A 25,441-nucleotide genomic window follows, 5' to 3' on the forward strand; every position below is an offset into this window, starting at 1 on the left:
TAATTCAAGCTGAAAGGATCGTGCTCCCAGGCAAAGTGATAAGACTAACCTGATGAATGGCGGAGGCTTGGAGCAGCTGTGGGAAGGATAGCAGCTAAGCTAAATCTGCTGCGACTCCAGCAGCATGTAAGCAGCAACTTAATGAAACCACATGACCCCCCCAGAGCAGTAAACATAGTGGGTGAAGCATGCCTCACTGGGGTCTTGCAAACAGCTCCATGTGCTGCCGTGATCCAGGCGTGGCTCTGCGGCAGTGGAGCTGTTACTGGCTCTAGTCGTCTGGACTGATCTTTTCTAGACTAGCAAGAGCTGTATGCAGGAGCTCTTCATTGACTTGCTGAGTGAGTTTTGTAACACTGAGTGAAAGGTGCTGTATAAAGAGGGACGTTGCTGTGTGTGTTTCCGCAGCTTGAACCCATACAGCTACGACGAGAGCTGCTTGTCCAGCAGCGTTGACCACATCCCCCTGGCCGCCCTGCCCCTCCTCGCCATCTCGTCACCGCAGTATCAGGAGGCTGTCGCCGCGGTGATCACCAGAGCCAATCAGGTCTACCACGACTTCCTCAAGTCCCAGGAAGGGGCCGGCTTTAGCGGACAGGTGGGCGGAGTCTGGCTGACTTCCTTTTTTTATTTATTTTTTTTAAAGATTTACGGTTCTGTTGTTTAGTTTGATTTAGATACAGTATTGTTCCGCCAGTTAGTCATTTTAGTTAAAAAAGATAATGCCATGTTTTAAATATATATATATGTACCCCAGTGAGTGTGAGGACGTGACAGTCTGTTGCCCCACCCCTCTCTTCCAGGTGTGTCTGATGGGGGACTGTGTGGGAGGCATCCTGGGCTTTGATGCCCTGTGTTTCAGCGCCTGCATGAGAGCCGAGAGCCAGAGCAGCAGCCGGCAGGACAGCACAGAGAGCCTGCAGGTATCTCTCTGACTTCCACACTGCTCCCCTCCCTCCCAGTCCTGCTGCTCTAACCACTAGCCACACTGCCGCCTGTCGAGTCACTCCTCTCTAACCACTGTGCCGACCTGCTTCCCTCCCAGTCCTGCTGCTCTAACCACTAGCCACACTCTCTTCCCTCCCAGTCCTGCAGCTCTAACCTCTCCTGTCGAGTCACTCCTCTCTAACCACTGTGCCGAGTCCCTCCCAGTCCTGCAGCTCTAACCACTGTCACCGCTACCACTGTGACGACCTGTCCTCGAGTCACTCTCTCCTGTCGAGTCACTCCTCTCTAACCACTGTGCCGACCTGCTTCCCTCCCAGTCCTGCAGCTCTAACCACTAGCCACAGTCTCTCCTGTCGAGTCACTCCTCTAACCACTGTGCCGACCTGCTTCCCTCCCAGTCCTGCAGCTCTAACCACTAGCCACAGTCTCTCCTGTCGAGTCACTCCTCTCTAACCACTGTGCCGACCTGCTTCCCTCCCAGTCCTGCAGCTCTAACCACTAGCCACAGTCTCTCCTGTCGAGTCACTCCTCTCTAACCACTGTGCCGACCTGCAGCTCTCCCTCCCAGTCTCTGCAGCTCTAACCACTGTGCCGAGCCCCTCCCAGTCAGCTCTCTCCTGTCGAGTCACTCCTCTGTAACCACTGCCACAGTGTCGAGTCACTCCTCTCTAACCACTGTGCCGACCTGCTTCCCTCCCAGTCCTGCAGCTCTAACCACTAGCCACAGTCTCTCCTGTCGAGTCACTCCTCTCTAACCACTGTGCCGACCTGCTTCCCTCCCAGTCCTGCAGCTCTAACCACTAGCCACAGTCTCTCCTGTCGAGTCACTCCTCTCTAACCACTGTGCCGACCTGCTTCCCTCCCAGTCCTGCAGCTCTAACCACTAGCCACAGTCTCTCCTGTCGAGTCACTCCTCTCTAACCCGGAATTAACAGCTCTGCCGCGCTGCCTCCCTCCCTCTCTCTGTGGCCTCTAACGCTGAGCCTGTTTCTGTGCTCAGGAGAACCCCAGTGTCTCAGAGGGCAGTGGGCTGAGCTTCCACTCCAGCAAGCGCCTCAGCAAAAGCAACATCGACATCTCGGGGGTGGCACCATCGCCGAGGCAACCGCTGGGGCGGAACCAGAGCGACTCCTCCAAGTACGAGTGTGCCTCGATAACCCAGAACCACTCCTTCCTCAGCAGGTAGGGGCTCCAGACACTGCAGGGCAGGGCACGGGGTCAAACTCACAGCAGGGTCTCGCATTACAAATTCAAAATGTAAAGAAGAAACCAAGCAATGGCTTCAGGTAAGTTTTTTTTTTTTTTTTCTGGATGTGGCCACAGCCAAAGACAACACTTTTGTTTACAAATATTTTTGGAAGTGAACAAAAAAAAAAAAAGAAATGCATTTATAATTTTTGTTAAAAATAAAACACACTGCTACACAATTGCAATCCAAATAACGTTTAAATAAAGAAGAATGAAGGGTTTTCTAGTCGACACCTCACACATCGTGGTGGGCGTCACTCTCCTGCTGTGTTAATCCTGTGTTCTCAACAGGCAGGAAATGTGTGTCTCATCCTCCCTGAGACAGGCTGAACTGGGGTGGGGGATCAACCAGAGAGACCAGGGGTCACTGCTGATCATCCTGAGCAATTCAGAGCTGCGGCGATACTATCAGTGCCACCTGAACTGCATCCCTCTTCATTTTAACCCGGATTAACACAGAAAGGTGGTTGATGCAATCAAGGATTCTTCAGTGCTGTAAACGGTTCTAAATAAAATATCCAGTGGTTTGTCCTGAGGGGTACAGACTGATCAGACACACTGACAGTCATGCAAGGTTCAATCCAGCGTTTTCTCAACAAGCTGCTGGTACAGTCTGGGAGAGCGGCACTGAGTAGCCCTATGCCAGCACACAAGCTACAGCAGCCTTGATAAGCTGGCACGGGGCCAGGGCTATAAATAGCCGCAAGCCATTTCCACGATGACATCGCTGCAGCGCCGGGCAGACACAGACAAAGACAAAGCTCTTTATTGCAGGGAGCTGCAGAGGGAAGGATTGAGATGGGCTTTTTGGACTGAGTTCAGGGTAGCTTTTACAATAAAGTAAAAGAGATTGATCACAGAGTGGCCGCCCAGGCAACCTGCAATGATTGAAGGTGCAGTTAAATGCTTGGAAATGGACAGACCCTAAGCAAAGGCTGCACACCTTCCCCTGGGTCCATTCTCTTGGAAACAGGTTTCAAGCCACTGCTCCTGAAAAAGTAGCTTTGTGTTCTCAGGGCTTAACAGGTTAATATAGAGGCATGGAAGGTTCATGGCAAGAGCAACGTGGCATCCCTCCAGGTGAACAAAAAAACCTTGAGGTAAAGCAAAGCAGAAAGGTCTGCTGTGTGACAAAGGAAGGCAGACTGAGCTCTGGAATAACATAGTGAGCAGAAATCAGAAAGCTGCATTTCCATGCAATCTGAGCAGCGAGTATTTCAGGCAGTTGTGAGCAGAATGAAGGCGGCGCGAGTTCCGAGCGGCTGTGCTTGCTGTCTGCTCGCTGTGACGTCTGTGGATTTAAAGAGACGTCAGGAATCTAAAGGAGAACGCGGCCCTGCTGAGGCTGACAGCACAACAATTCACAAACAGAGAGGAGCAGGAATACAGAGCCTGGATAAACGCCCATGCATCGAAACACAGCGAAAACCACAGGGTCCTGTCTCCAAACACTGCATGAGTGAGGTCTCCGAAGCTTCAGCTGTCGTGCAAAATGTGCAGTTTGTTTAACTGAAGGGAAAACAAAGATTAAGCCTTTCACTGCACAACAATAGCAATACATATTCCTGGTTTTGTGACAGTTTTTTTTTCTGTACTTAAATAAATACATAAAAAGGAATACCAAGCTAACATCACTCTCTCTTCCCCCTGTTCCTGTACTTCCCATCTCTATCTCTATCTCTCACCCTGTGTCTCCCTCTCTCCTTCCACATGCCTCCGCTCTTCCTCTCTCCTTTCTTCTCGCTCCCTCTCTCTCTCTCAGTATCCAGCCCAGTCTGTTGCAGGACTCTGATCTCCAGCAGGGAAGCAGCTCCAGTCTCCAGGTCTTCAATCCTGGGAAGTTTGATTTCGAGGTGTCAGATTTTTTCCTGTTCGGATCGCCGCTGGGACTGGTTCTAGCCATGAGAAGGACCGTGCTGCCCGAAATCCAGGGTACGAACAAACCACCCCCCATCCCCAGGGGCACCCCCATTCCCAGGGGCACCCCCCAGGGGTAACCCCACCCCCAGGGGTATTATTCTACTTGTTCAGGTATTGCTCTACTGAGCTCTCTTAGCTGGAAAGACATTAGAATTCAGGGCCGCAGCTACAGCCCGGCTGACACAATGTTTGTTATTTGCATTTCTCATTTTCGACTGTCACATTTCATCTGGAGGGAAAGGGGGGAACAGAGGGCATTCGGAAAATTACATTACAGTGAAACTCCTTTTCACCAGCGACTCACAGCATTAAGAACATTTTCATAACAAGCCATGTGTGTTCACACGTTCTTTCTGACAGGAAGAGGGCTTAGCGGTTTGCTTTTCTTATTCTAAGGATGTGTTCTTTTTTTCCCCATCTGCTTCATGATTTTAAACACACACCGAAGTCTGAAGCAACATGACGTTGAGAAGGCAACCTGGACATTTTTTAGAAGTGGAAAAAACCTACAGGAGCAATTCCCCGGTTGAATAATGAACCTGAATAAAAACATGAACCCTTAGCAGTGACTACAGGCACACAACCCTCACAATGTCACTCTGATTTCCAATCTGATTTCCACCGCGCAGTCTGTTGTGCCTGAGATCCTGCGTTAACTGCAATTCCAAAGCAAATTAACAAATTGGCCCATTTTTCGGTTTAACAAAGGAGCTTGTAAAACCTCAGTACAGGGCAGCAGCAGTGACTTTGAACCCAGCTGGCTGTCCTCCTCAAACAGTTAGTGTGCGTCAGCATTGTCCAGGCTCATACTGCTCGACTGAACTCTGGGGTCTGGCCAAAAACATACAAATAACATCCGATCAAATCAGATGAAATCACAATGTTGGAAGCCGGAAGCCTGTCTCCTCTTCTTCGTCAGTTTTATTAATTTTCTGGCTAACTTTACCGGACAGATACGCTGAGACACACACAAGAAAAGATGACAAGTTTGTACTGTGAAGGGATTTAAAACGGCTGTCATGTGCAGCTCCACATCAGCGTGGCACAAGCACGCTCAGGCTAGGTGTCTCTTCAATGAAACAGAGCCATCAAGCACGGGGGCAGATGGAATTGAAAGCCCCTCTCCCTGTCACTCTGCATTTATAGAGCAGTCCCAGTGCGTGTACACCGTGCTGGATTTCCACGCAGTGAATTGATGATTGTTTCTGATTTAGTCCCTATTCAGAACCCTCGGCTAGATTCTTCAAGCTTTTTACTTCCAATCATTAACTGCACCATTTTGCATTAAACCAACTTTCATTGAGGCACTTATAATTAATGAGTTTTTAATTAAGTTGCAGTAGAATTGTATTCTGCTGTTCCATTAAAACAAACAAAAAAAATAAAAAGCTTTTGAGAATGTGGTGTGTTTTCTAATGCAGATCCAATGCTGTAACTGATAGTAATGGTGTGCAGGATCCCGGAGCATTTAGCATTAAGGGAAATGAGGGTTTTATCTGCCAGTCGTATACTGTACAGTGAAACCTCTATTGTGTGTGTGTGTGTCTCCCCAGTGTCTCAGCTGAACCCTGCCTGCACTCAACTCTACAGCCTCTTCCACCCCGCAGACCCCTCAGCATCCCGCCTCGAACCTCTGCTGCACCGCCGCTTCCACCAGCTGGCTCCCTTCCCGGTGGCCCGCTACCAGCACTGCCCCCTGGGGGACGGGAGGTCCAACCTGCTAGGTAAGAGGGTGCAATGATCAACCGCGGGAATCTTCTGTGATCATTCCCCAGGTTGCCAGCTGCTGCAGATCATTTCCTTTCTCCAGGGCTTTCCATGTTAAGGTATTAAGGTTTACGGTCCCTTCTACCTGCGGCTTTTATTTTTCTGATTTTTTATTTTAAATCAAGTCTTCCAGTAAAATATTAAGCTAATGCACAAATGTAGAGTAGCAGATTATGTAAATACAGATGTATAGGCATTATTTTTAATATACATTAATAGGGATATAGTATAGAGTTGAATATATATTTACACATCAGTTGTTCCTATAATTGTTGTGCATATATATATATATATATATACACATGTCATGCGATATAGCTTAAATGATAGCAGTCGTGTTTCAGTCTGTACTGTATGCTGTAAGATCACGTATCATTAAATTGGTTAACAACTGGCTAAAGGTATTTGATTGGGATTTTTTAACATGGCGCGCAGTGACACCAGGTGGCCGGAGGTTGTAATTGGCAGCAGGGAATTTTGAAGGGTATTTTATTTTCATATACTGTGTATATGCTATAATATGCAAAGAGAGACAGAAAGAGAAGATGCCCCTTTCTTATTGGCAAGGAGCTTTGTTGACAGCAGCAATATTGAAATGTTGGCCTCAGGCTGGCCCTGGGGACGAAGCTGCACTAACGAAAGAGAAGCTTGTCTCCCCGGCTTGGCTGCTCAAGCTTCGCACGAGAGGCTAGGAGATCTGTAGGAAAGAGGAACGCAAGCCATCACACGAACTCAACTGAGCTCCGATCTGTACTGCTGTACTGTGCTGCTGCAAGACACTGGAGATTGCTGCACACATGACACGCATCGAAACACAAAAAGTAAATGTGTGTGCTTCATTCAATCTGCCCTGGTTAATTATGTGTGAAGAGACAGAAAACACAATAATCATTTTGTGAGTATAGCTGTAACCAACTCTGTGCTTCCTTCCCCTGTGATTATGATTGTGAATCCCTTGTACAGAGAGTGCAGTGCCAGGACACTAGCTGGTTCATTTGAGTGTTAATGATATTAATAATAATATTAAAAAAGCATTTTAATTCCAGCAGATTAAACTGAGTTTGTGCAGCAGGGCTAGCGGCAGCCAGCTTTTAATTAAGTGGGCTGCAGGCTTGCTCCATTGAGTGCAATTATCTGGTGTGAGATCAGTGCCATGTGATTGACATCTCCACCCCCACCTCACCCTCACCCCCACCCCAGGCCACGCCTCCCTGCTCTGATTGGTCCGTCTGGCTCTCTCTCCGCCCCCACGATGTCATTGCTTGAACTGCAAGTTTCAATATGCAGCGTTCTCTATAGCACAGCCCTCCGTTTATAATTCAATTATTAAGTCATCGTTATGTGGCTTGCTCTTTATAACGCACGTTTCAGAGATGAATTGGTAACGGGCAATAAAGCACTGTAATGCAGTAAAAACAAGACATTTAAGGTGGAGAGGATTTTAGCCAGAGTGGCACTTTAAGAGCTCCGTCCTTCTTCTTCGCTGGGTTTATGTCTTGAAGACCCACTGGCTGCGCTCCTGGCTCTTGATGTTGGTCTGGCTGCTCTCCTCACACATCGATTTAACAATCATTGCAGCCTTCTTCAGCCCATCCAGTGCCTTTCATAATCCAGATCCTTCATTCTCCCCACTGTCGCCATGGCAACACCTTCTCGACCTCGCCGTGAAACTTCTCCATCCCTTGCACTAGCTGTCTCCCTCTTTCTCCTTCGGTACTTCTATCCCCTTCCCCCTCTCTCACTCCATCCACTTCTCTCCCTATCTGTCCATTGCTCCTCCACCTCCCTTTTTCTGTCCTCCTCTCTCTCTCTCCCCCTCCTCTCTCTCTCCCCTCCTCTCTCTCTCCCTCTCTCTGCACCACTCTTCTCATATTTAATTGCTTGTCTATTTCAATCACAAAGGTGCTCTCTCGTTACATGTTGGCTGCATTTATTTTTTTTTTAGGTTCATTTTCAATCACAAAGGTGCTCTCTCGTTACATGTTGGCTGCATTTTTTTTACCCCCCCCCCCCCCCCCCCCCCCCCCCCCTCTCTGGGTTCCGACTAGAACAACCCTTAACTGCATAATGTGCTGCTCCCTGCTTCCCAGGACTCAGGGTAATTACATTCCGTCAGCACGTAATCACATGACGGGGAGACACTTTGCTGTCAGGCACGGATGTCAATTTAGTGCTGTGCCATATGCTGTCTCCCTGCAGCAGTGGGTAATCCTGGCACATTCATCAAGTCGATTCATCCAATAGCAAACGGACCAGGGACAGCCTTGCTCCCACCAGCATCTGCACAGAAACCCGCCTCGCTGTTTCACCCCAGAACTTTTTTTTTTTTTTTTAACTTCTCTCCAAGTCACTTTCGGTTTTGCAAAATCGCAAATTCCCATTTCTAAGGGCGTGCATGATCCCGGAGCATTTAGCGCCGAGGCAATGCGGGTTCTTCCTGCCAGTCGAATAGCGTACAGTGAAACCTCTTCAAACAACACGCTGTCAAGGGACGCTCCCGCAGGTGCAACGCAAGCGCTGAACAAGAACGGGCTCCCTGCCTGCGCTCTGCATCTGTGAGCTTTTACCATGCAAATCCCGGGCTGGATCTCGAAACGTTTTTTGGTTTGTAGGTACCTCTTTTCATGGGACTTTGGTGTTTCGTTTAGGCTACAGAAATGTATAAATGTGGTTTAGGTTTAGTATCACTTGAGTGTTTTTTACATTGTGCCGCTGGCAGGTAATAGTAAAACCTGCCATGTTATATGCCTTATTTATTTGTACATGCGCACATTAATACTAATACTGTCCTGTCTGTATGATTCCACACGCCAGCCCCCTCTTCCCGCTGCGCCGATGTGTCTGCGCTGTGCGTGGAGAGGATAGATAGCAGAGAGTAATAAGCATGCAGGTGACCTCGCTGATGCCCGTCGTCGATTGCAGCCTCCTGCTTTGCATTTGCATCGTCCGGAGCAGGTCCTTCTATTAATTTCGCTTTCTTCTTGGGTTTTATTAACAGCTCCGGCTAAAAGAAAATGCAAATTGCAAATGCAGAGGTTTTTTTTTTTTATGATTTATTTTAATAAACCGATTCAGATCTGTTTCACTTCAAGGCTATTCGTTTGAGTCTTGCATTCCTTGAAAGATTTTATGAAATTCCTTAGTCAGATAGTTAAACAAATTGATGCAAAAAACATAACAGTACAGTAAGTTTTCCTGAATGTTATTACCTGCTAAAAAAAAAAAACAGATTGGCTGACGATACTGGAGGTTTACAATTCTCCTCGCTGATCTAGATAGAAGAGATAGAAGTCGTGATTTATAACATCCTACTGCTGCAAGAGAGTGACATAGTGGCTCGTAGCGGCTCATTGTGGAGAGAGAGTGAGAGAGAGAGTGAGAGAGAGCGAGAGAGAGAGAGCCAGCAAGCACGCATACATATGCTCAAATACGCATACAGATGCAACTGAAGCACAGGCTAATCTCAGAACCTGGGGGAACATAGAGATAGGGAGGGACTTTGCACACACTCACACACACACATCCTGTACAGGCATGCATGCACGCACGCACACATGCTCACATTCACATGAGCTGTATAGCAATGTCCTCTGGCTAAGGTGAAGGTAAAGAGTCAGATTGTTTGCAAAGCATGGTAAAGTAAAAGCACAGCACAGGGATCTGCAAAATGATCAAAACAGGTATTCTGAAATATTGGATGCTTGATGATGTTTGGATTCAGAGTCTCATTTCAAAATGCATCAGCCTTGAAGAGCACTTGTTTAGGCAGAGCGCTGGAGCAGCGATCAGGGTCCGCTGTCATCACTGCCAGGCTAGGGGCACTCTCCTCCAAGCAGATGCATTAACTCAGTGGAAATCCAGTTCGGAAGTCTGGTAACACAGATTTATTAATTGCTACATGATGAAAGGTTGATTTTGTTATTTTTTATTTTAGCCTCCAGCAGCACAACATGACTCAGTAGAATCTGCAAGGCTGAGCTTGTGTTTGTCCACGTTTTAATATTCATGCTGTGTGAACTGAAACGTATATTCATTGCGAGGAGAGGGGGGATTGAAACAGATCTGTTCAGCATGGAGGGCTGCGCTGCTGGAAAACAGCACACCGAAGTGACTCACCCTGATAGAAGAGTAGAAAAAAACTGCCTGTGGCAACTGCTTGCAGTAGACCTACTGAAGATGAAAGCACTGTATAGATCATGCAGAAGATCACTCTGCTGAACCAGCGTTTTGCTGAGGGATCGGAGGGACAGCAGTATAAAACAAGCTGTCCAGGACAGCCCAGTTGGGCAGCAGGCACGTGCTTGAGGTTCCTTGCTTAAGAAAATAGATTTTAAAAAGTAAGAAGCTGTCAAAACAGCTGTGTCAAGTGAAGCCTTAAGTGAGCAGTCCCACCAGTATCTTCATGTGCTGCCTGCGTTTCCACTGGCACTGTCTGCTTGAACGTGTGCTGCCGGCTGTGCCGTGCCTCTGGTGCGCTGGCGCCCTGCTGGAATGAGTTCTGCAAGTCAATAAAGTGGACGAGGCTGCAGTGTCTCCCAGGTCACCACACTCTGGACTGTGTACAAACAGTCACTAGGTCCCGCTCATTCACTGTATTAAACACACACACCATGTGTACTGGGGAGGGGGGTGAGGCTGCCAGCTAGCTCGAGCCAGCTCTCCAGCACTGAATCTGTTCGATTTGAGCTGCCACAGAGACCAGACTACTCTACCCTGCGCAAGTTTGTTTTGTTCCCAAAAATAGCTTCAATTTGCTGTTACGAGGGCAGCTGTCCCTTAAATCACAAAAAATACAGCCCTCTGGAAATGAATCGACGGGAACAGTTAGCGGCTGTGATGATGTATTGTATTGTTAGACGGGGGGGGCTGTAACTCTGCTCCTTGCTCTTTGTATTGGGAGAGGAGGCTGTTCAGTCTGTAACTCTGCTCCTTGCTCTTTGTATTGGGAGAGGAGGCTGTTCAGTCTGTAACTCTGCTCCTTGCTCTTTGTATTGGGAGAGGAGGCTGTTCAGTCTGTAACTCTGCTCCTTGCTCTTTGTATTGGGAGAGGAGGCTGTTCAGTCTGTAACTCTGCTCCTTGCTCTTTGTATTGGGAGAGGAGGCTGTTCAGTCTGTAACTCTGCTCCTTGCTCTTTGTATTGGGAGAGGAGGCTGTTCAGTCTGTAACTCTGCTCCTTGCTCTTTGTATTGGGAGAGGAGGCTGTTCAGTCTGTAACTCTGCTCCTTGCTTGCTGTTCTTTGTCTGCTCCTTGCTCTTTGTATTGGGAGAGGAGGCTGTTCAGTCTGTAACTCTGCTCCTTGCTCTTTGTATTGGGAGAGGAGGCTGTTCTTGCTCTTTGTATTGGGAGAGGAGGCTGTTCAGTCTGTAACTCTGCTCGCTCTTTGTATTGGGAGAGGAGGCTGTTCAGTCTGTAACTCTGCTCCTTGCTCTTTGTATTGGGAGAGGAGGCTGTTCTCTGTAACTCTGCTCCTTGCTCTTTGTATTGGGAGAGGAGGCTGTTCAGTCTGTAACTCTGCTCCTTGCTCTTTGTATTGGGAGAGGAGGCTGTTCAGTCTGTAACTCTGCTCCTTGCTCTTTGTATTGGGAGAGGAGGCTGTTCAGTCTGTAACTCTGCTCCTTGCTCTTTGTATTGGGAGAGGAGGCTGTTCAGAGCACGCTGTACATAATCTAACACACAGGTATCACATCACATCACAGGACGGACAAAAGGCTGCTTTTACATAACTGGTATTTGATTGAGACAGTTGTGGACTCTTAACGTGATTAAAACTCCAGGCAGCTTGTTGGATGCATGCACTGGAATACTGCTGCACCGCGCTGAGTACTGTGCTTGAGATTTGTGCTCCTCTCTGTCTCTCCAGCGGACGCGATCCACAGCAGCCCGTGGGTGTTCCTGGAGCCCGGCCAGGCCCCCCCCCCTGCCTCTGCCTCGCCACCTCCCCCTGCCCGCAGAGCAAGCCAGACCAGCATGGGCAGCGAGGTGTCGGGCTGCTCCCTCAGCCAGCTCGCCAGCACCATCACCAACAGTGAGTCTCCTTAACAGAAACCATCCAATTCAATGACAAAGCCGTCTTCCTTCCTGTGGGTTTCTCTCTTTTTGATGCCATGAGATACTCAGTATGTAATGCATGAGAAGGCTAGTCATAGCTGACATATTGTACATAATCCATTTCACACTGCGAATATTAGAAAGTTTCCTGAGTGCATTTCACAGTCCGCAGTTAAATGAACTCTTTGCTGTAGTTTTAAAACGTGTAATTATTTCTGTTTGCAATGTTGCCAGTCTCAAGTGCTTGGTGGGGTACGAAGCGGCTAGACTACGCCCTCTACTGTCCGGACGTGCTCACTGCGTTCCCCACTGTGGCCCTGCCACACCTTTTCCACGCCAGCTACTGGGAGTCCACCGATGTCGTGGCCTTCGTGCTTCGCCAGGTACTGCTGCCACTCCCCTCTGATCATAGCAGCTTCTCACTGGAATTGTGCAATTCGGAACACTGCCCCCTAGCCTCTCGACGGTGTATGACACCCATGACTGTGTGTTTGTGTGTCAGGTGATGCGCTGCGAGAGTGTCAACGCCCAGGAGGCGGACGGCTCGGACTCTGCCCTCTTCTCACCCTCGAGCCCGCGAGAGAAGTGGCAGCGGCGGCGCACTCCCGTCAAGCTGCGGGTGAGCGCTGGGGAATGGGAGACTAGAGGGGTTGAGCTTCGCACTGTAAGAGCCATGTCGGGGTCCCGTATCCATGACAGGCTTGTCATTCCACAGGCACTAGGATTGCAATCAGGACCCCTACTTCCTCCTGTTAAAAATGTATGGAGATCTGCGTGGCCTATTTGTTTGTTAAACTGCGTGTGCTCTGGGAGGAAGGTATGATGATAGATAGAGAGATAGATTGATTGATTCACAGATCCTGCGTATTGCTGGTTCTGCTCCAGTCTGGTTTCAAACATTCCTGCCACCCTTATACGCAGTTTGAAAACTGAAAGCATAAGTCATCAGACTGGCTTCATTTCCCTGCTTTTTCTCATTAAATTCCTCCTGCCTCAGCAAATGATTCAGGGATCTATTTTCGCTGCCTCAGAGACAGCAGCTGTATAGTGCGTGTCCAGTCAACTCATTGGGAGCAGGACCTGCTTTACAATACCTAGGGGCTGGATGGGGACACAGCTCCCCCCAGTGGTGGACAAAGGATATGCATCAACAAGAATCATGGTGAAGATTCTATAGCAGGGGTGGACAAAGTTGTCTCATCCAGTCCTTGTGTCTTTCTGTCTATAGTCATACATACATTCTACAGTTATATACAAATGATATGAACAGACTGAGAAACTTCTCTCATGTTAGCTGATCAAGCATGCCTGTTGAGTTATTGCTCTCCTGTTATAATAAAATTCTCCCCTTTGACCACCAGAATGTCACGGCCAATCACAGAGCCAACGATGTCATCGCAACGGAGGACGGCTCGCAGACTCTGATTGGTCGGTTCATGTACGGCCCTCTGGACATGGTCACCTTGACCGGCGAAAAGGTAATACAGAAAACTAAGAAAAAAACTTTGAGGAAAGTCATTTTTTTTGGGTAACGATGAAGACGATGAGTAAATACCAAGCAGTCATATAAATACTGCAGCTAGAGCTTGAGACCTCAGTGTGACTGGCTCAGGAGAATGGCAGCTCTGCTTCCTGAGCTAGAACAGAGCTAGAGGGTGCCACCCATAACCTCCTACTGCTGCAAGCACCAACAGGAGCAGGCAGGTTTGTCTTGCAAACGCGGAGGAAGCTTGTGTTTCCCTAATATTTCAAACTACCTTTGAGGAATGTAAAAAACAGAGTGTAACCTAACCAGGCTGCGAGTGCCGAGGCATTTCAGCGTCAAAACATTCAAACGAAAAGTCTGCAGCCAGTTTTCAGAGTCTGACTATATTGTGATGCATCAGTCTATGCACGCACGTGTTGAGATATGACTGATAAATTGTGCAAAGCTGTTGAATATTACACTGTACAAGATTGAGGGATGCAACTCTCTCTCTCTCTCTGTGCGTCAGGTGGATGTCCAGCTGATGACTCAGCCCTCGTCCGGCCGCTGGGTTCACTTCGACACCGAGGTCACCAACAGCAACGGCCGCGTCTCCTACACCATCCCCGAAGACAAACGGCTGGGTGTGGGGGTGTACCCCATCAAAATGATCGTCAGGTGAGAGCCGTCACAGTGCTGCTGCTGGCCATGCCCTTAACACCTTCACGCATGAGGACAGACACAATGAATCGCCTCTCCTCTAACATAATGAAGATGTACAGTAAATGCATGATGACCTCATGTGAGCCGGATGCCATATTTTAAAAATAGAAAAAAAAATATATGAAAACATATTTATTATGTGTCTACTTTTCAGTATTTCATGCATGAAAGGCTTCATTATTATTAGACCCTTATTTCATCTTGTGACTCAGCGTTGTCCCCTCCCCTCCCTGCTCCCAGGGGTGACCAGACCAGCGCCGAAGCCTTCCTGACAGTGCTGCCTCGCGGGATGGAGTGCGTGGTGTTCAGCATCGACGGCTCCTTCGCTGCCAGCGTCTCCATCATGGGCAGCGACCCCAAAGTGCGGGCAGGAGCCGTGGACGTGGTCAGGTGAGACGGGAGGGGAGGGGAGAGGAGAAAAGAGAGCGAGAGGAGAGAAGAGAGGAGAGAAAAGGAAAGGAGAGGGTCTGCACTACATGCCTCTGTTAGGCTTACCACCACTGACCCATCACACATTCACTACAAAATGTTTAAATCAGTTGTCTTCAAAATGCTCGATCACAGTTCCAAGGTAAAGCTTTGTTTCAAACTAAGTCTAAATGCTGACACTACACTACTTCTAACTTGGTTTTTCTGCTTAAAAACTGGGTCTTGTTTTTTCTCTCCTCCGCTGCACTGCGCTGGGCAGGCACTGGCAGGACCTGGGTTACCTGATCATCTACATCACGGGCCGGCCGGACATGCAGAAGCAGCGCGTGGTCTCCTGGCTCTCGCAGCACAACTTCCCGCAGGGCATGATCTTCTTCTCCGACGGGCTGGTGCATGACCCGCTGAGGCAGAAAACCATCTTCCTGCGCAACCTGGTCCAAGAGGTACCCTGAGCGCCCCCTAAAAAACAAAACAGATCCTCCCTCATACTCTGCAGTGAAATCGCACTAAAATCAGACCATATAACCCTTGTATCCTGGTGCGTATTGTGTCGTGATCCAATGTGTCGGCACCATCCAGGCAGATTTGACAGCGGATGTGACAGGGTTACCCTGCTGCTGCTGCTGCGTAGCTCTTGAGTTCCAGTCCAGTGTGTTTTTCTTTTCAGTGCCAAATCAAGATCAGCGCTGCCTACGGATCCATGAAGGATATCTCTGTGTACAATGTGCTGGGCCTCTCTCCCTCCCAGATATACATCGTGGGACGTCCCTCCAAGAAATACCAGAACCAGTGCCAGGTGAGGGTTTTAACTTCATAGACAGGGGCTCACTCAGGAAACAATCTGCAGACCACAGCGCTGTGTCGACAGCCTGAGATAATTATCTTGTGATTATCAGATTTGAAATGATAATAGATAGTTACACATTTCATTGAACTCAGAGTGGTGCCAGACAACAGCGAAGCGTTGTGCCATGCTCTGTTTATATAGCATATCCACATGCATCCATAAAAATATACATTAAAATGAACGTTCTGATTCCACTTTGTTAGCACGGATTGCAGCTGCTCACCCCGTTTGGTTTGTCTGTTTCCCTGCAGTTCCTGAGCGAGGGGTACGCAGCGCACCTCTCCTCTCTGCAGTTCGGGCACCGCTCCCGTCCCAAGAAGAGCTCCGTCCGCATGGTGCTGCGCAAGGGCAGCTTCGGGCTCTCGGCTAAGCCCGACTTCCTGCGCAAGCGGGCCCACCTGCGGCGCACCATGTCCGTGCAGCAGCCCGACCCGCCCTCCACCCCCAACCCCAAACCCGAGAGGGCGCAGAGCCAGCCCGAGTCCGACAAGGATCCAGAGAGGCACCCGGGGCCGGGGGTGTGGGTGCGAGGAGCTGGGCAGCGGGGGGATTCCACCCCCTGAGAGAGGGAGGGGGAGGGGGAGGGAGGAGCTGGGCAGCTCAGGGACTCCACCCCCTGAGAGAGGGAGGGGGAGGGGGTGGGAGGAGCTGGGCAGCACAGTGTCTCCACCCCCTGAGAGAGGGAGGGGGCGGGGTGGGGGAGAGCTTGATATCTTAAGAGCCCCTTCCAGGACTGAGACATCTGTAATGCCAAGTGGATGCAGGGTGGTTATAGACTCAGTTAAGGCTTTCACGTTTAGGAAATTTATCTGTGAGAGTGATCTCCCAGTAAAAGACAAACAGAACCATTTAAAAACATAGGAAGCTTAGCAATTGTGCTGAATTAAACTCAAAGTGAGTTCTGCTTCTGCTGTGGAGAACCCTTTAGTGCAGAGCTAGTGGATGATAAAGTGCCCTGATGTGTAACGCTTTGCCTTAAGGAGAGGCTCCATCATCAAAATCACTTCTACAAAACCAAAAAGCTGCGTTTGTTAGGAACGGCTGCCCCCACAGGTGCAATTGAAATGACATGCTGGCTTTCTAACCACGCTGGATTTATTCGTAATACATGTTAATAATAAAGACAGGCTAGATGAGAGTAAGTACAGAGAGAACCTGGGGCGCAAACGCTGCCTGGATCTCTGCACTGATAGACTGGGTTTTTGTAGCAGAATGCACACATGGACAAAAGTGCATTCTAACACTCAATCTGTGAGAACTGTTCAGACAACCAGGAATCCATTTTAGGACTATCGAAAAAACAACATCCTACTTACTGATCAGCCTCCCGAGATGTGCGATCCTCACAGCGGATTCCTGGACAGTCCTCTGTCCTGGGAGGAGTGCAGAGACTGAGCGCCCACCCTTGATTTCTGCATGGAACAGGGATGTGATTGTGACATCACAATGAGATAAAAACCCACAGCCCCAAACAGAAGGAAGAACTCAGCAGCCAATCACAGCACAGAAACACTGAGAACTCATCCGGCCTGTCGCGTGGAGCTGTCCCCCCCCCCCAGTGACTGGTTTCTCCGATCGGTTAGCAGTCTGAGCCAGAGGGAAGTGACTTTCCTGGTAAAAACCTGTTTTTAAAGACACACGTGTCAGACTGGACGATTAGCAACCACTTTCTGAGGACCTGGGACTTCTTGTCTGCCGACAAACTTATTTTTTTAAACAGAAGACGCTACTGAATATATGAATATGTTGCAAAAGGTTTTTTAATATAAAACAGTACAGTGTTGTTTATCTGGGTATGTGCAGATTGCTTTGGGCCTTTTTGTTGTTGTTCGCATATATGAACCAATAGCAGGTTAAATAAAAAAAAAAATCACTGAAAGTATTACCCTTCTGCTTGACCAAAGTATTTTTGTCTAGTGTTGAGGACTAGTGCAACGTGTTTTCTAACTGTTATTTTTGTATTACGTATATATACGGTATATATACATCTACATATTTAATATATTTATGTAAAATATGTATAATGATGTCTTACTTTCAAGTTGGAATCAAAGATTGCGGAAGACGGGTGTTTTGAAAGGACAGCCAGCGGGGGTCCTCCTAGTCCAGTGACAAGTGTTACGTTCCTGTCGCGTGTGTTCAATAACGCTGTGCTGCAGCGTCACATCAACGCTGCGCCGGCTACCACGTGTGCTTCGTTAGAGCTAGATATCTGTAACTGTTACGAACGCTCACGGGGGCCGCAGAGTTGCCTGTTCTACACGGTTGTACCAAATCTATTTATCCTTGTTTTTGAGGGTTGGTGGGAGTGGCTTGCCTTTGATTTGTTTTTTTAAACCCCTCCCACTATTTGGCTCGTCACGGAGCTCGATCAACGCCATTAGTCTCGGCATAGGCAGCAGTGGGTTTAAGTGACCCGTGTGTGGATGGATCGGTTTATTTATTTGTGGTATTGCTGGTTTCCAATGTTCTGTACAGAGATTTGCATTTGTAACAAAAAAAAAAAAAAAAAAAGCTGCAATTTCCATATTGTAGCGATGGAACACGGTTTGTATAAAATGGTGAAGATTTTAATTGTGCACCACTTCAATAAAAAAAGAGGCTCTTCGTATGTTTTAATCCTGTTTTCACAAATTAATCAATTAAGGACACACTTAAATCAACGGAATTATACAAACTACAATGCACAACAAAGCAAGCAAAATGCACTGGAATATATATATTTATTACATTTAAAAAAGTTACAAACATTTATTCTTTTACTCTTGTTTTTAGTGTCAAGTTTTTTTTTTTTTTGTTTTGTTTTACCAAAAACACATTTGTCCATTGTCTAATGTTACTGTATGTATAAAATTAATTTATATGTGTAATTAGTCTGTTACACTGCACACTTTCCAACAGCTGCAGCAGCCCCTGGAAAATGTAACTTATTCCTTCATACAAAAGCAGTTCCTTCACAATAAAACATTACAAACAAAATATGTATTAGTGTCTTATTAAATTTGTGCCGGTTACATTAAACACCCCTCAATCCGCTCCCTAAAACACAATACTGTTAATTTCCTTTGTATTAAATGTAGCTGCCTAAAGCCATGCTAGCTGTTAGTTAATATTCATGTAATAATGCTTATTACTAATGGCTATAGAAAAACAGTTTAAAAAAAAAAAAAAAAACCACACAAACATTTTTAAAAGCCAGCTGCTTTTGGGATCCGAAGACGACGTCCAGCTGCTTTGAAGAGAAGAGGCTAAAGAGAAGCGAACAGTGCTGGTAGGATTATAAAGAGCCTGTGAAACACAGCCCTCCACCGCAGGTAGTGCAGAACTACACACGCATATAAAAACACACGCAGACACAGAGCTCAGTGCAGTGATAGGCAATGCTGGCTGTCAACATGAACGAGAGAGAGAGAGAGAGAGAGATCGTGGTGGCTTAGTGCTTTATCCAACGTTTGTTAAATTAAGGGGTAAACTGAGGTATCATTATGACCCCACTCCAAATTTGTGCACCACGAGAGAGAAAAGTATCTAGTTACTGTGTATTTACATTGTAGTCACTTAGTAAATGCATGTGCACTTGCACATAATTACAAGATTATGCACAGTTACAATGCACTTAGTGTCAATATTTCACAACTGTGTAGTTAAATTTATTGTGCAAAACGCTTTACACATTAAAGCATATTAACAGTGCTTAACATCGGAATTGTGCAAGCACACATGCATTTACCAAGTAACTACCACGTAAATACACAGTAATGAGGAGATAAAGTGTTACCCAATCCAGATATAAATCTGTCAGCAAACAGGAGAGACAAGACCAGGTATAATGACAGAAGCAGCAGTCAGGCTCAGTTCCCTTTGAGAATGTTTGAGAAGGCTGCATCTTTCCAGCTGTGGACAGTGTCCCGAATCCTGGCAGTGTTGCGTCGGATGGATGCTCTGTGCGTCCCCTTGTTTTGAGAGGACTCGTAGCTCTCTACCATAAGCTGCTTGTGGTTTTCAACGGCTTGATCGCTGCAAAGAGAAGGGCGTGTCTTTTAGGGGCTGGACACAGCTAAGGCAACAGCAACACCCTGCCTGACCAAAGCAGCTTACTGAAGCAACACAGAGGAGAGCACGTGGGGAGGGAGCTGGGTTAAAGCATGGGGAGAAACAGCCCTGGCTAAACAGGTTCGGAGGAATCGTTAGAGGCATCAGCCACAAATACAGATGCAGAGACAAAAAAAAAAAAAAAAAAAAAGAAAACGTGTGTTACTGATGAGGGTTAGAGGCAGAACAGGCAAAATTTTACCTTCCCTGCTGCTCCGCTTACTCCACAAATGAGAGGAAGAGCGAGGTTGCTATTGAAGAACGGAGAGAATATAATCAGCCTACAGTGCTTCCGTGAGATTTGAGTTTCTTCACTTTGTGCCCACAGGGCCAGCACAGGTACAGATCAGTAATGCAAGCAGCACTACAGAGAGAGACCCAAGTAAACCACATGACATCTTGCACAAATATTGAAATATTCAATACACTGAGTTAGTGAAGGAATGTGAAGCACGCGTACACTTTACTGTCAAACTGTGAAAGAACAAGGGAGCAGAGCATACTGCAAGACACAACTAAAGACACTCAAACTGCACAACCTTCAGCACTGCATCCCAGCACTCAACCACTGACTGAGCTACGAGACCTTTCAGATTCCCACACTCCAAGGGAAAACCTGTGGGCAGTATTAATAAACCAGACTCTTCCCAAACGCTCCCCTCCCAGTTCTCTGGAAGTGTGCCAGTCCGGAAAGCGCAGCATTTCTGAGGAATGCAAGGAATCCATTCCGTTAACAAGAGCTGCAGCTGTCCGAGCAAAGGGCAGGATACTGGGGCCCCAACACAGAGGGGAGAGGTAAATATTAAGAGACATTAGCAAAGCAGGAGTGAAAATAGCTCTCCCATTGAATAGCAGTTTGATCTATACCTGGTTTTACTAGGAGTTTAATAATGACACACCTTAGCTTGTTACCTGTACTCTGGCGCTAATCAAGCCTGTATTAAAACCTGGAATGGGTGCAACTGCTCTGCAATAGGAGTCCTGCTTCCATCCTTGCATGAAACCGACCCGCATACCCAAATCTGAATCCTCACTAATGCTAAATTAAAATAAAAGTACATCTGCCTGAGCGAGATCCTGGTAATTTCTACTACAGGCTGACCGCTAGGATAGGCGCCAAAAAAACAAACATTTAAAACAGGAAACGCCCGCTTCCTTTCTCAACCCTTCTCCCACATGTGGGAACCAAAGAGACAAAACAAATCTTGTTCTATAAAACCTGGGTGCTTCCAATCACTGCTTCATCACCAAACAAGTTCACCGCAGTGCTCTGTGAAACTAGCCGCTCCCCGGGTAAGAAGCAGCTTGTTTTTGAAATGTATGGGAGACTCACCGCTCATCTTTCCCGATGACGTCATCGAAGACCTGGGAGAGCTTCTTCAGCTTGCTCAGCCCGGTGGACACGGACTCGAGGTCTGTGTCAAACTGCCTGCGAGTCGAGAGGAGAGCAGTCACACACAGGCAAGGGCAGAGCGCATTTAGAAGCATCGTGCATTCGAAGAACGTGCTCGTAATAATGCCTCAGCCTCCAAACAGGGCTACAGACAAGGCAGTCGATTGAACTGATTCGTCATCTCTGCTGTATTGCCTGCAAGGCGTTCTGGTAAAGCAGGGCTCGGCTGATGCAGCTCACCTTCTGCTGGGGGAGGCAAAGGGGCTCCTGAGGGCCGCCATTCGAACCAGCTTCCTCCTGCCGCTCCACCCCTTCCCAGCCCGCAAGGGCCCGCCAGCTTCTGGGGTCCTGGCAGCACGGGGGGGCCTCTTCGAGCCCGATTTGGGGGTGTGTTTGAGGTTGTATTTGGAGGAGGCTGCAGGTGGGCGGGTGCTGTTTTTCTGGGGTGTGCGGGCGGCCTGGCCCTTCTGTTTCTCTCCAGCGGGGGGCTTGCCGGGGGTGCGGATCAAACAGTCTTCCCGGGGTAAGCAGCTCTTCTGGATTCTCTGTTACACAAACACATCGTTCTTTTGTTGCCTATTTACAGTTAGGCTACTGTGTAACTCACAGCACCCAACGTTTAGCAAAAGAGCATGTGATCTTCTAAAAGCACATGCAACAAAACTGACTTTGAACATTGTTCTGAACCCCCTGAAGCGTCAAGTGTGTGTTTTTTTTGGTCAACTTGACACCCAGTTTGAACTTTCTCCTGCTACAAGGGCTGAGTGTTGCAAGCTGAGGATGAACCCCCTACTTCTCCTGCAAGACCGACTCGACAGAAGCAGAAACAAACGTTTCTCAAACTCAGTGGGCAAATTTGTGACCTTGAAACAAAGTCACTGAATTTGAGTTTTTCAGTATCTCTAAATCCAGCACTGTTTTGCGTTTACGACTGTCATTGAAATGATACACTAATGGTCCCGATGGGCTTCTTGCATGCTGCTTAATAAGATCAGATGGTTACTTAATGGATGGTTACTTTGTTAAAAGAAGAAAATGAAATCAGTTAGGAAGTTTATGTATTCATAACTACAGAACACACTTATTTAAGAACCACTTGGTCTTGTATCATGATCTATACTTCCCATGTTATGATACACTATATCAAACCACGAAAGGACCACAACCTCATGAGGAACCCGTGAATGTGGCGCGGGCGAGCCCCTGCTCCGACGGTCTGGTTACCTGGGACACGTTGCCCAGGGTGCTGCGAGCGCTCCGGGTCAGGCTGCACGCTGCCCCGGGTTTCTGCCGGCTCTCCAGCGCCTCCCAGGTGGGGTTCTCCTGCAGGTTGAGCGTCACGCTGCGCAGCGGCAGCCTCTTGCGCAGGGACATGCGCAGGGTGTTGAGCGAGCTGGACGAGGGGCGCTTGCGGAAGCGGTCGGGGAGCGGGCTGTCAGGTTCGTCCTCCAAGACACTGTGTGAACGCCAGCCCACCGCTGCGCCCATGCTCTGCAACACTGAGGAGGTCATAGTCACAGGCTGCAGAGGGGAGAGGGAGAGGTTAGAATAACGCCCCCAGCATAACTTCAAACGCTATCAAAAATTTGAATCACAAACTGATGCCCTTCTGAATTGAGCATGTTCTTTGTGATGGTTGCAAGGTGATACAGTATTGAGCCCCCAGCGAAGGACAATAACCCCAGCCTGGGTTTGATTTCTTTATTTTCCATCCTCAGGGCATCGTGTAAAACTCAAGGCTGTTTAATGAGGTGTATTGTTTTCTTTTATCAACAGCCTGATCCCAGACAAAGGAGAAGGAGGCTCAGACAAAGGCAGTCTCACCGCGCTTAATTGATTTGAATGGTCTGCCATTCTCACTTAATACTTACAGGAAGAAAAATGTACAAAGAGATACCCAGTGTATGGTTAACAAGCTCAGGTGTGTCTTATTAAAAACACATAGTAAAAGCAGGCATGGAGCAAACTGCAATGCAAAGGGAGTCTTACTGCCACCCCTCAGATACATTAAGGGGTTGAGCCATACACCTATAATACCCCACTGAGATAAGACACTGTTTTACATAATTTTACAGCATTGTGGAAATCGCATTGGGAGTTCTTAACTGGTCACCCTGGAATTCCCCTTAGGATGCGCAGGGAGTTCAGTCCAGAGGTATTCTTGTGTGTGTAAAGTGCTGAGGGTTATACCGGGTGTTGACAATCAGATTTTAAACCACCTTGCCTCATCAAGTAACTGGTTTACATCACCTCCATAAAAATGTGCATAGACAAGCATATATCTTAGCCACCTGATAGATTTTATTTTTATACAATACCTATATAAAATACAGACACTGACACCAGTAAAATGGTAATACATTATTAGAGAAGCAATTCTGATCCACAAGCTACCTATGCTATGGTGCAGCGCCAGAAATATTCATGAGATTGAATTCGCGTTTACGGACCAGTAAAACTCTGGAGGAAGAAAGTGGCTATTTTAAAGTTGAACTTCACTTTGGTAAACGAATCCAGGAGGTAGAGCCGACATTTTCCACGATGTCGATCCTAACAGAGAACTCCATACACGCCCTGTCCGCTAGCGCAACCTGCTCACAGGCTTTGCAACTAATAGTGAACTGCAGAAGCATTGCACCCTTTCCTACTTTCAGCTAGAGTACACAAATACAAAAAATACAGCACGACTGCCGTGCCCGCCTCTGTAGTTTAAACGCACGGCGGTAAGCAATTGCACGCAATGCTTTTGCTTTCTTTTTAAAAACATAATTAAAAAAAAATAAGTGTTGAAACACAGCATCGTGTCTTTTTAATTGTATTTAGAAATGCATGTTCGTACTTTGACCGTCCTCTGTGTGTGTGTGTGTGTGTGTGGTTTTTTTTAAAGAGCTGTTCGTTTTGTTTTCTGCATTGTGCTTCCCCAAAAAACACACATGTCGTCTCACCAAACTCCTCGGTATTGAAAACACTCAACGTGTTTAATAATACTATTCACTGCTGATATATATATGAAATGTACTTACGTCGTGTTAGTCTCAAACAGTCACACAGTGTTCTCTACTGCTAGCGAACAATGATTTTTCTTCTCTTTTCTTTGTTTGAATTTGGCGCCAGTCGTCCAGCCCAGCCTGCTCCTGCGTTCTGATTGGCAGGCAGTGTCGTCAGCGTTCCCGCAGCTTGGTTTTTCTTCAGGGGTCAGTGGCTTGCGATTGCGGGCAAGCATTGCCTGTCCCTGTCGTTATAATACACAATAACGGCTCACCCAGAATTAACGAGCAGTGTTTTTATATGAATTGCGAATTAAAACGCACAATCTTCACAGTGTGACGCAGTTAACTGCCGCAAGGAACAGAAGCTTATTGGACTTATACAACATATACACTAACTGGCCAGTTTACAAGGTCTGCTTTTTGATAACGTCAACAGATCAGGCTATGGGGGAATGAAGTGAAACGTCACCACGGAGTAAAGCGTTTGTTTGTTGTGCTCAAGCCCTTTCTTTTTTAATTTCCAGTATATAAAAACAATTTTGTGTTTATGAGATTGCTGTGGGTGTGGCATGTGGCAATACTCCTTTGGTGCGCTCTTCTCACGTTGTTACCAATAATGTTTAACTTGGACTGTGGCTGTTGGCACAGTGTTCACTGTTCCACACCAGTGTCAATGGTTAACTCTGGTGTAATGGTTTATTTCCCCATGTGCTAGGAATATGACAATATAGACAAATCATTGCACGAATTGTGAAATTTGTAATTTGGACTCTCTTCTGTGCCCATAAATGCTGTATCATTTTCTGCATCACAAAACCCTTTGTGGAGCAAATTATTTAAAATAAAAAAGTGCTTTTTGAGGCTTTAAATCCACTTTCTAGCATCGGTAACACTTCAGTCTATTGTGCTCTTGTGCCCTCATCAAGGTGGGATGAGCACTGTGGAATACAGAGCTATAGATTAAGGACACTAAGGTGTTTCAGACCCTAATCATTGCCTGTCATGTCGGTCACACGGCTTGATTGTAGCTCCCCTTTAGGAGTGAGACTCCAACCAGCACAGGAAGTGCATATGTGTTCTAAACTTTTAAAATATTTTTTTTTGGTTTGAAAGCCATGGTCAGTCCTCATTTAAGGTAATTCTAATTACAAAAGGTCAGGAGCAGGGAAACATTGAGGCATGGAAATAAGACTCCTATTGCAGAGCAGTTTCACCTGTTCCAGGTTTTACTACGACTTCGATGAGCCGCAGTGTGCAGGTAACAAGCTCAGGTGTGCCGTCTTAAACTCACAGTGAAACCAGGAGTGGATCAAGCTGCTGTGCAACGGGAGTCTTATCTCCGTCTCTGCATGCTCCAAGTCACCTGTTTCCATTTCAGCGAATCAAAATGTATGATGAGCGGCCCCCTGCCAGCCTGTGTGTGTGCAGAGGTACCTTTAACTCCTGGAATCATCTTTGCTATCCTGTAATCACCTGGTCCAGTAAGCAGTGTATCTGCATTCAGAGGCTGCTACAGCAATCTTAATCTTACTCTGTGTTTGCTTGTACATGCAGGGTGCTGCTGTGGAA

The 25,441-nt window shown here is 47.3% G+C and overlaps 2 protein-coding genes across 3 annotated transcripts; one reads left to right on the forward strand and one right to left on the reverse strand.

Annotated features, from left to right (window-relative positions):
- Window positions 1-367: 367 nt before the first annotated feature.
- Window positions 368-18,008, forward strand: plrdgb (PITP-less RdgB-like protein; the record flags this gene model as incomplete). Its single annotated transcript, XM_041241391.1, has 14 exons — window positions 368-598; window positions 804-923; window positions 1,949-2,130; window positions 3,959-4,128; window positions 5,670-5,840; window positions 11,746-11,910; window positions 12,168-12,316; window positions 12,436-12,552; window positions 13,295-13,411; window positions 13,928-14,076; window positions 14,362-14,511; window positions 14,810-14,993; window positions 15,218-15,346; window positions 15,649-18,008. Coding segments are annotated over 14 exons (2,346 nt in total), but the record flags the coding sequence as incomplete, so codon positions are not given.
- LOC121308761 (protein PIMREG-like) lies at window positions 17,894-24,451 on the reverse strand. 2 transcript variants are annotated; one of them, XM_041241370.1, is made up of 6 exons: window positions 23,906-24,451; window positions 22,107-22,403; window positions 21,123-21,427; window positions 20,823-20,918; window positions 19,692-19,740; window positions 19,311-19,414 (listed from the first exon to the last, which is right to left on the reverse strand). In XM_041241370.1, exons 2-6 carry the CDS (start codon window positions 22,392-22,394, stop codon window positions 19,400-19,402), a joined length of 753 nt encoding a protein of 250 aa, XP_041097304.1. In that variant the 5' UTR covers window positions 22,395-22,403; window positions 23,906-24,451; the 3' UTR covers window positions 19,311-19,399. The 2 variants fall into 2 exon arrangements, with proteins under 2 accessions (XP_041097303.1, XP_041097304.1); XM_041241369.1 differs by lacking the exon at window positions 19,692-19,740 and having other exon boundaries at window positions 17,894-19,414; window positions 23,906-24,449.
- Window positions 24,452-25,441: the final 990 nt, after the last annotated feature.

This window comes from Polyodon spathula, unplaced genomic scaffold (assembly GCF_017654505.1).
Source record: "Polyodon spathula isolate WHYD16114869_AA unplaced genomic scaffold, ASM1765450v1 scaffolds_766, whole genome shotgun sequence".
Lineage (NCBI taxonomy): Eukaryota > Metazoa > Chordata > Actinopteri > Acipenseriformes > Polyodontidae > Polyodon > Polyodon spathula.

Bases quoted from the DNA above. Each gene is read 5' to 3' on its own strand.
- LOC121308761 (XM_041241369.1), bottom strand. From the start codon at position 22,394: ATGACCTCCTCAGTGTTGCAGAGCATGGGCGCAGCGGTGGGCTGGCGT. The intron at 21,428-22,106 runs GTAACCAGACCG...TTTGTGTAACAG, and splicing joins CCCTGGGCAACGTGTCCCAG to AGAATCCAGAAGAGCTGCTT. The intron at 20,919-21,122 runs GTGAGCTGCATC...CTCGACTCGCAG, and splicing joins TTTGCCTCCCCCAGCAGAAG to GCAGTTTGACACAGACCTCG.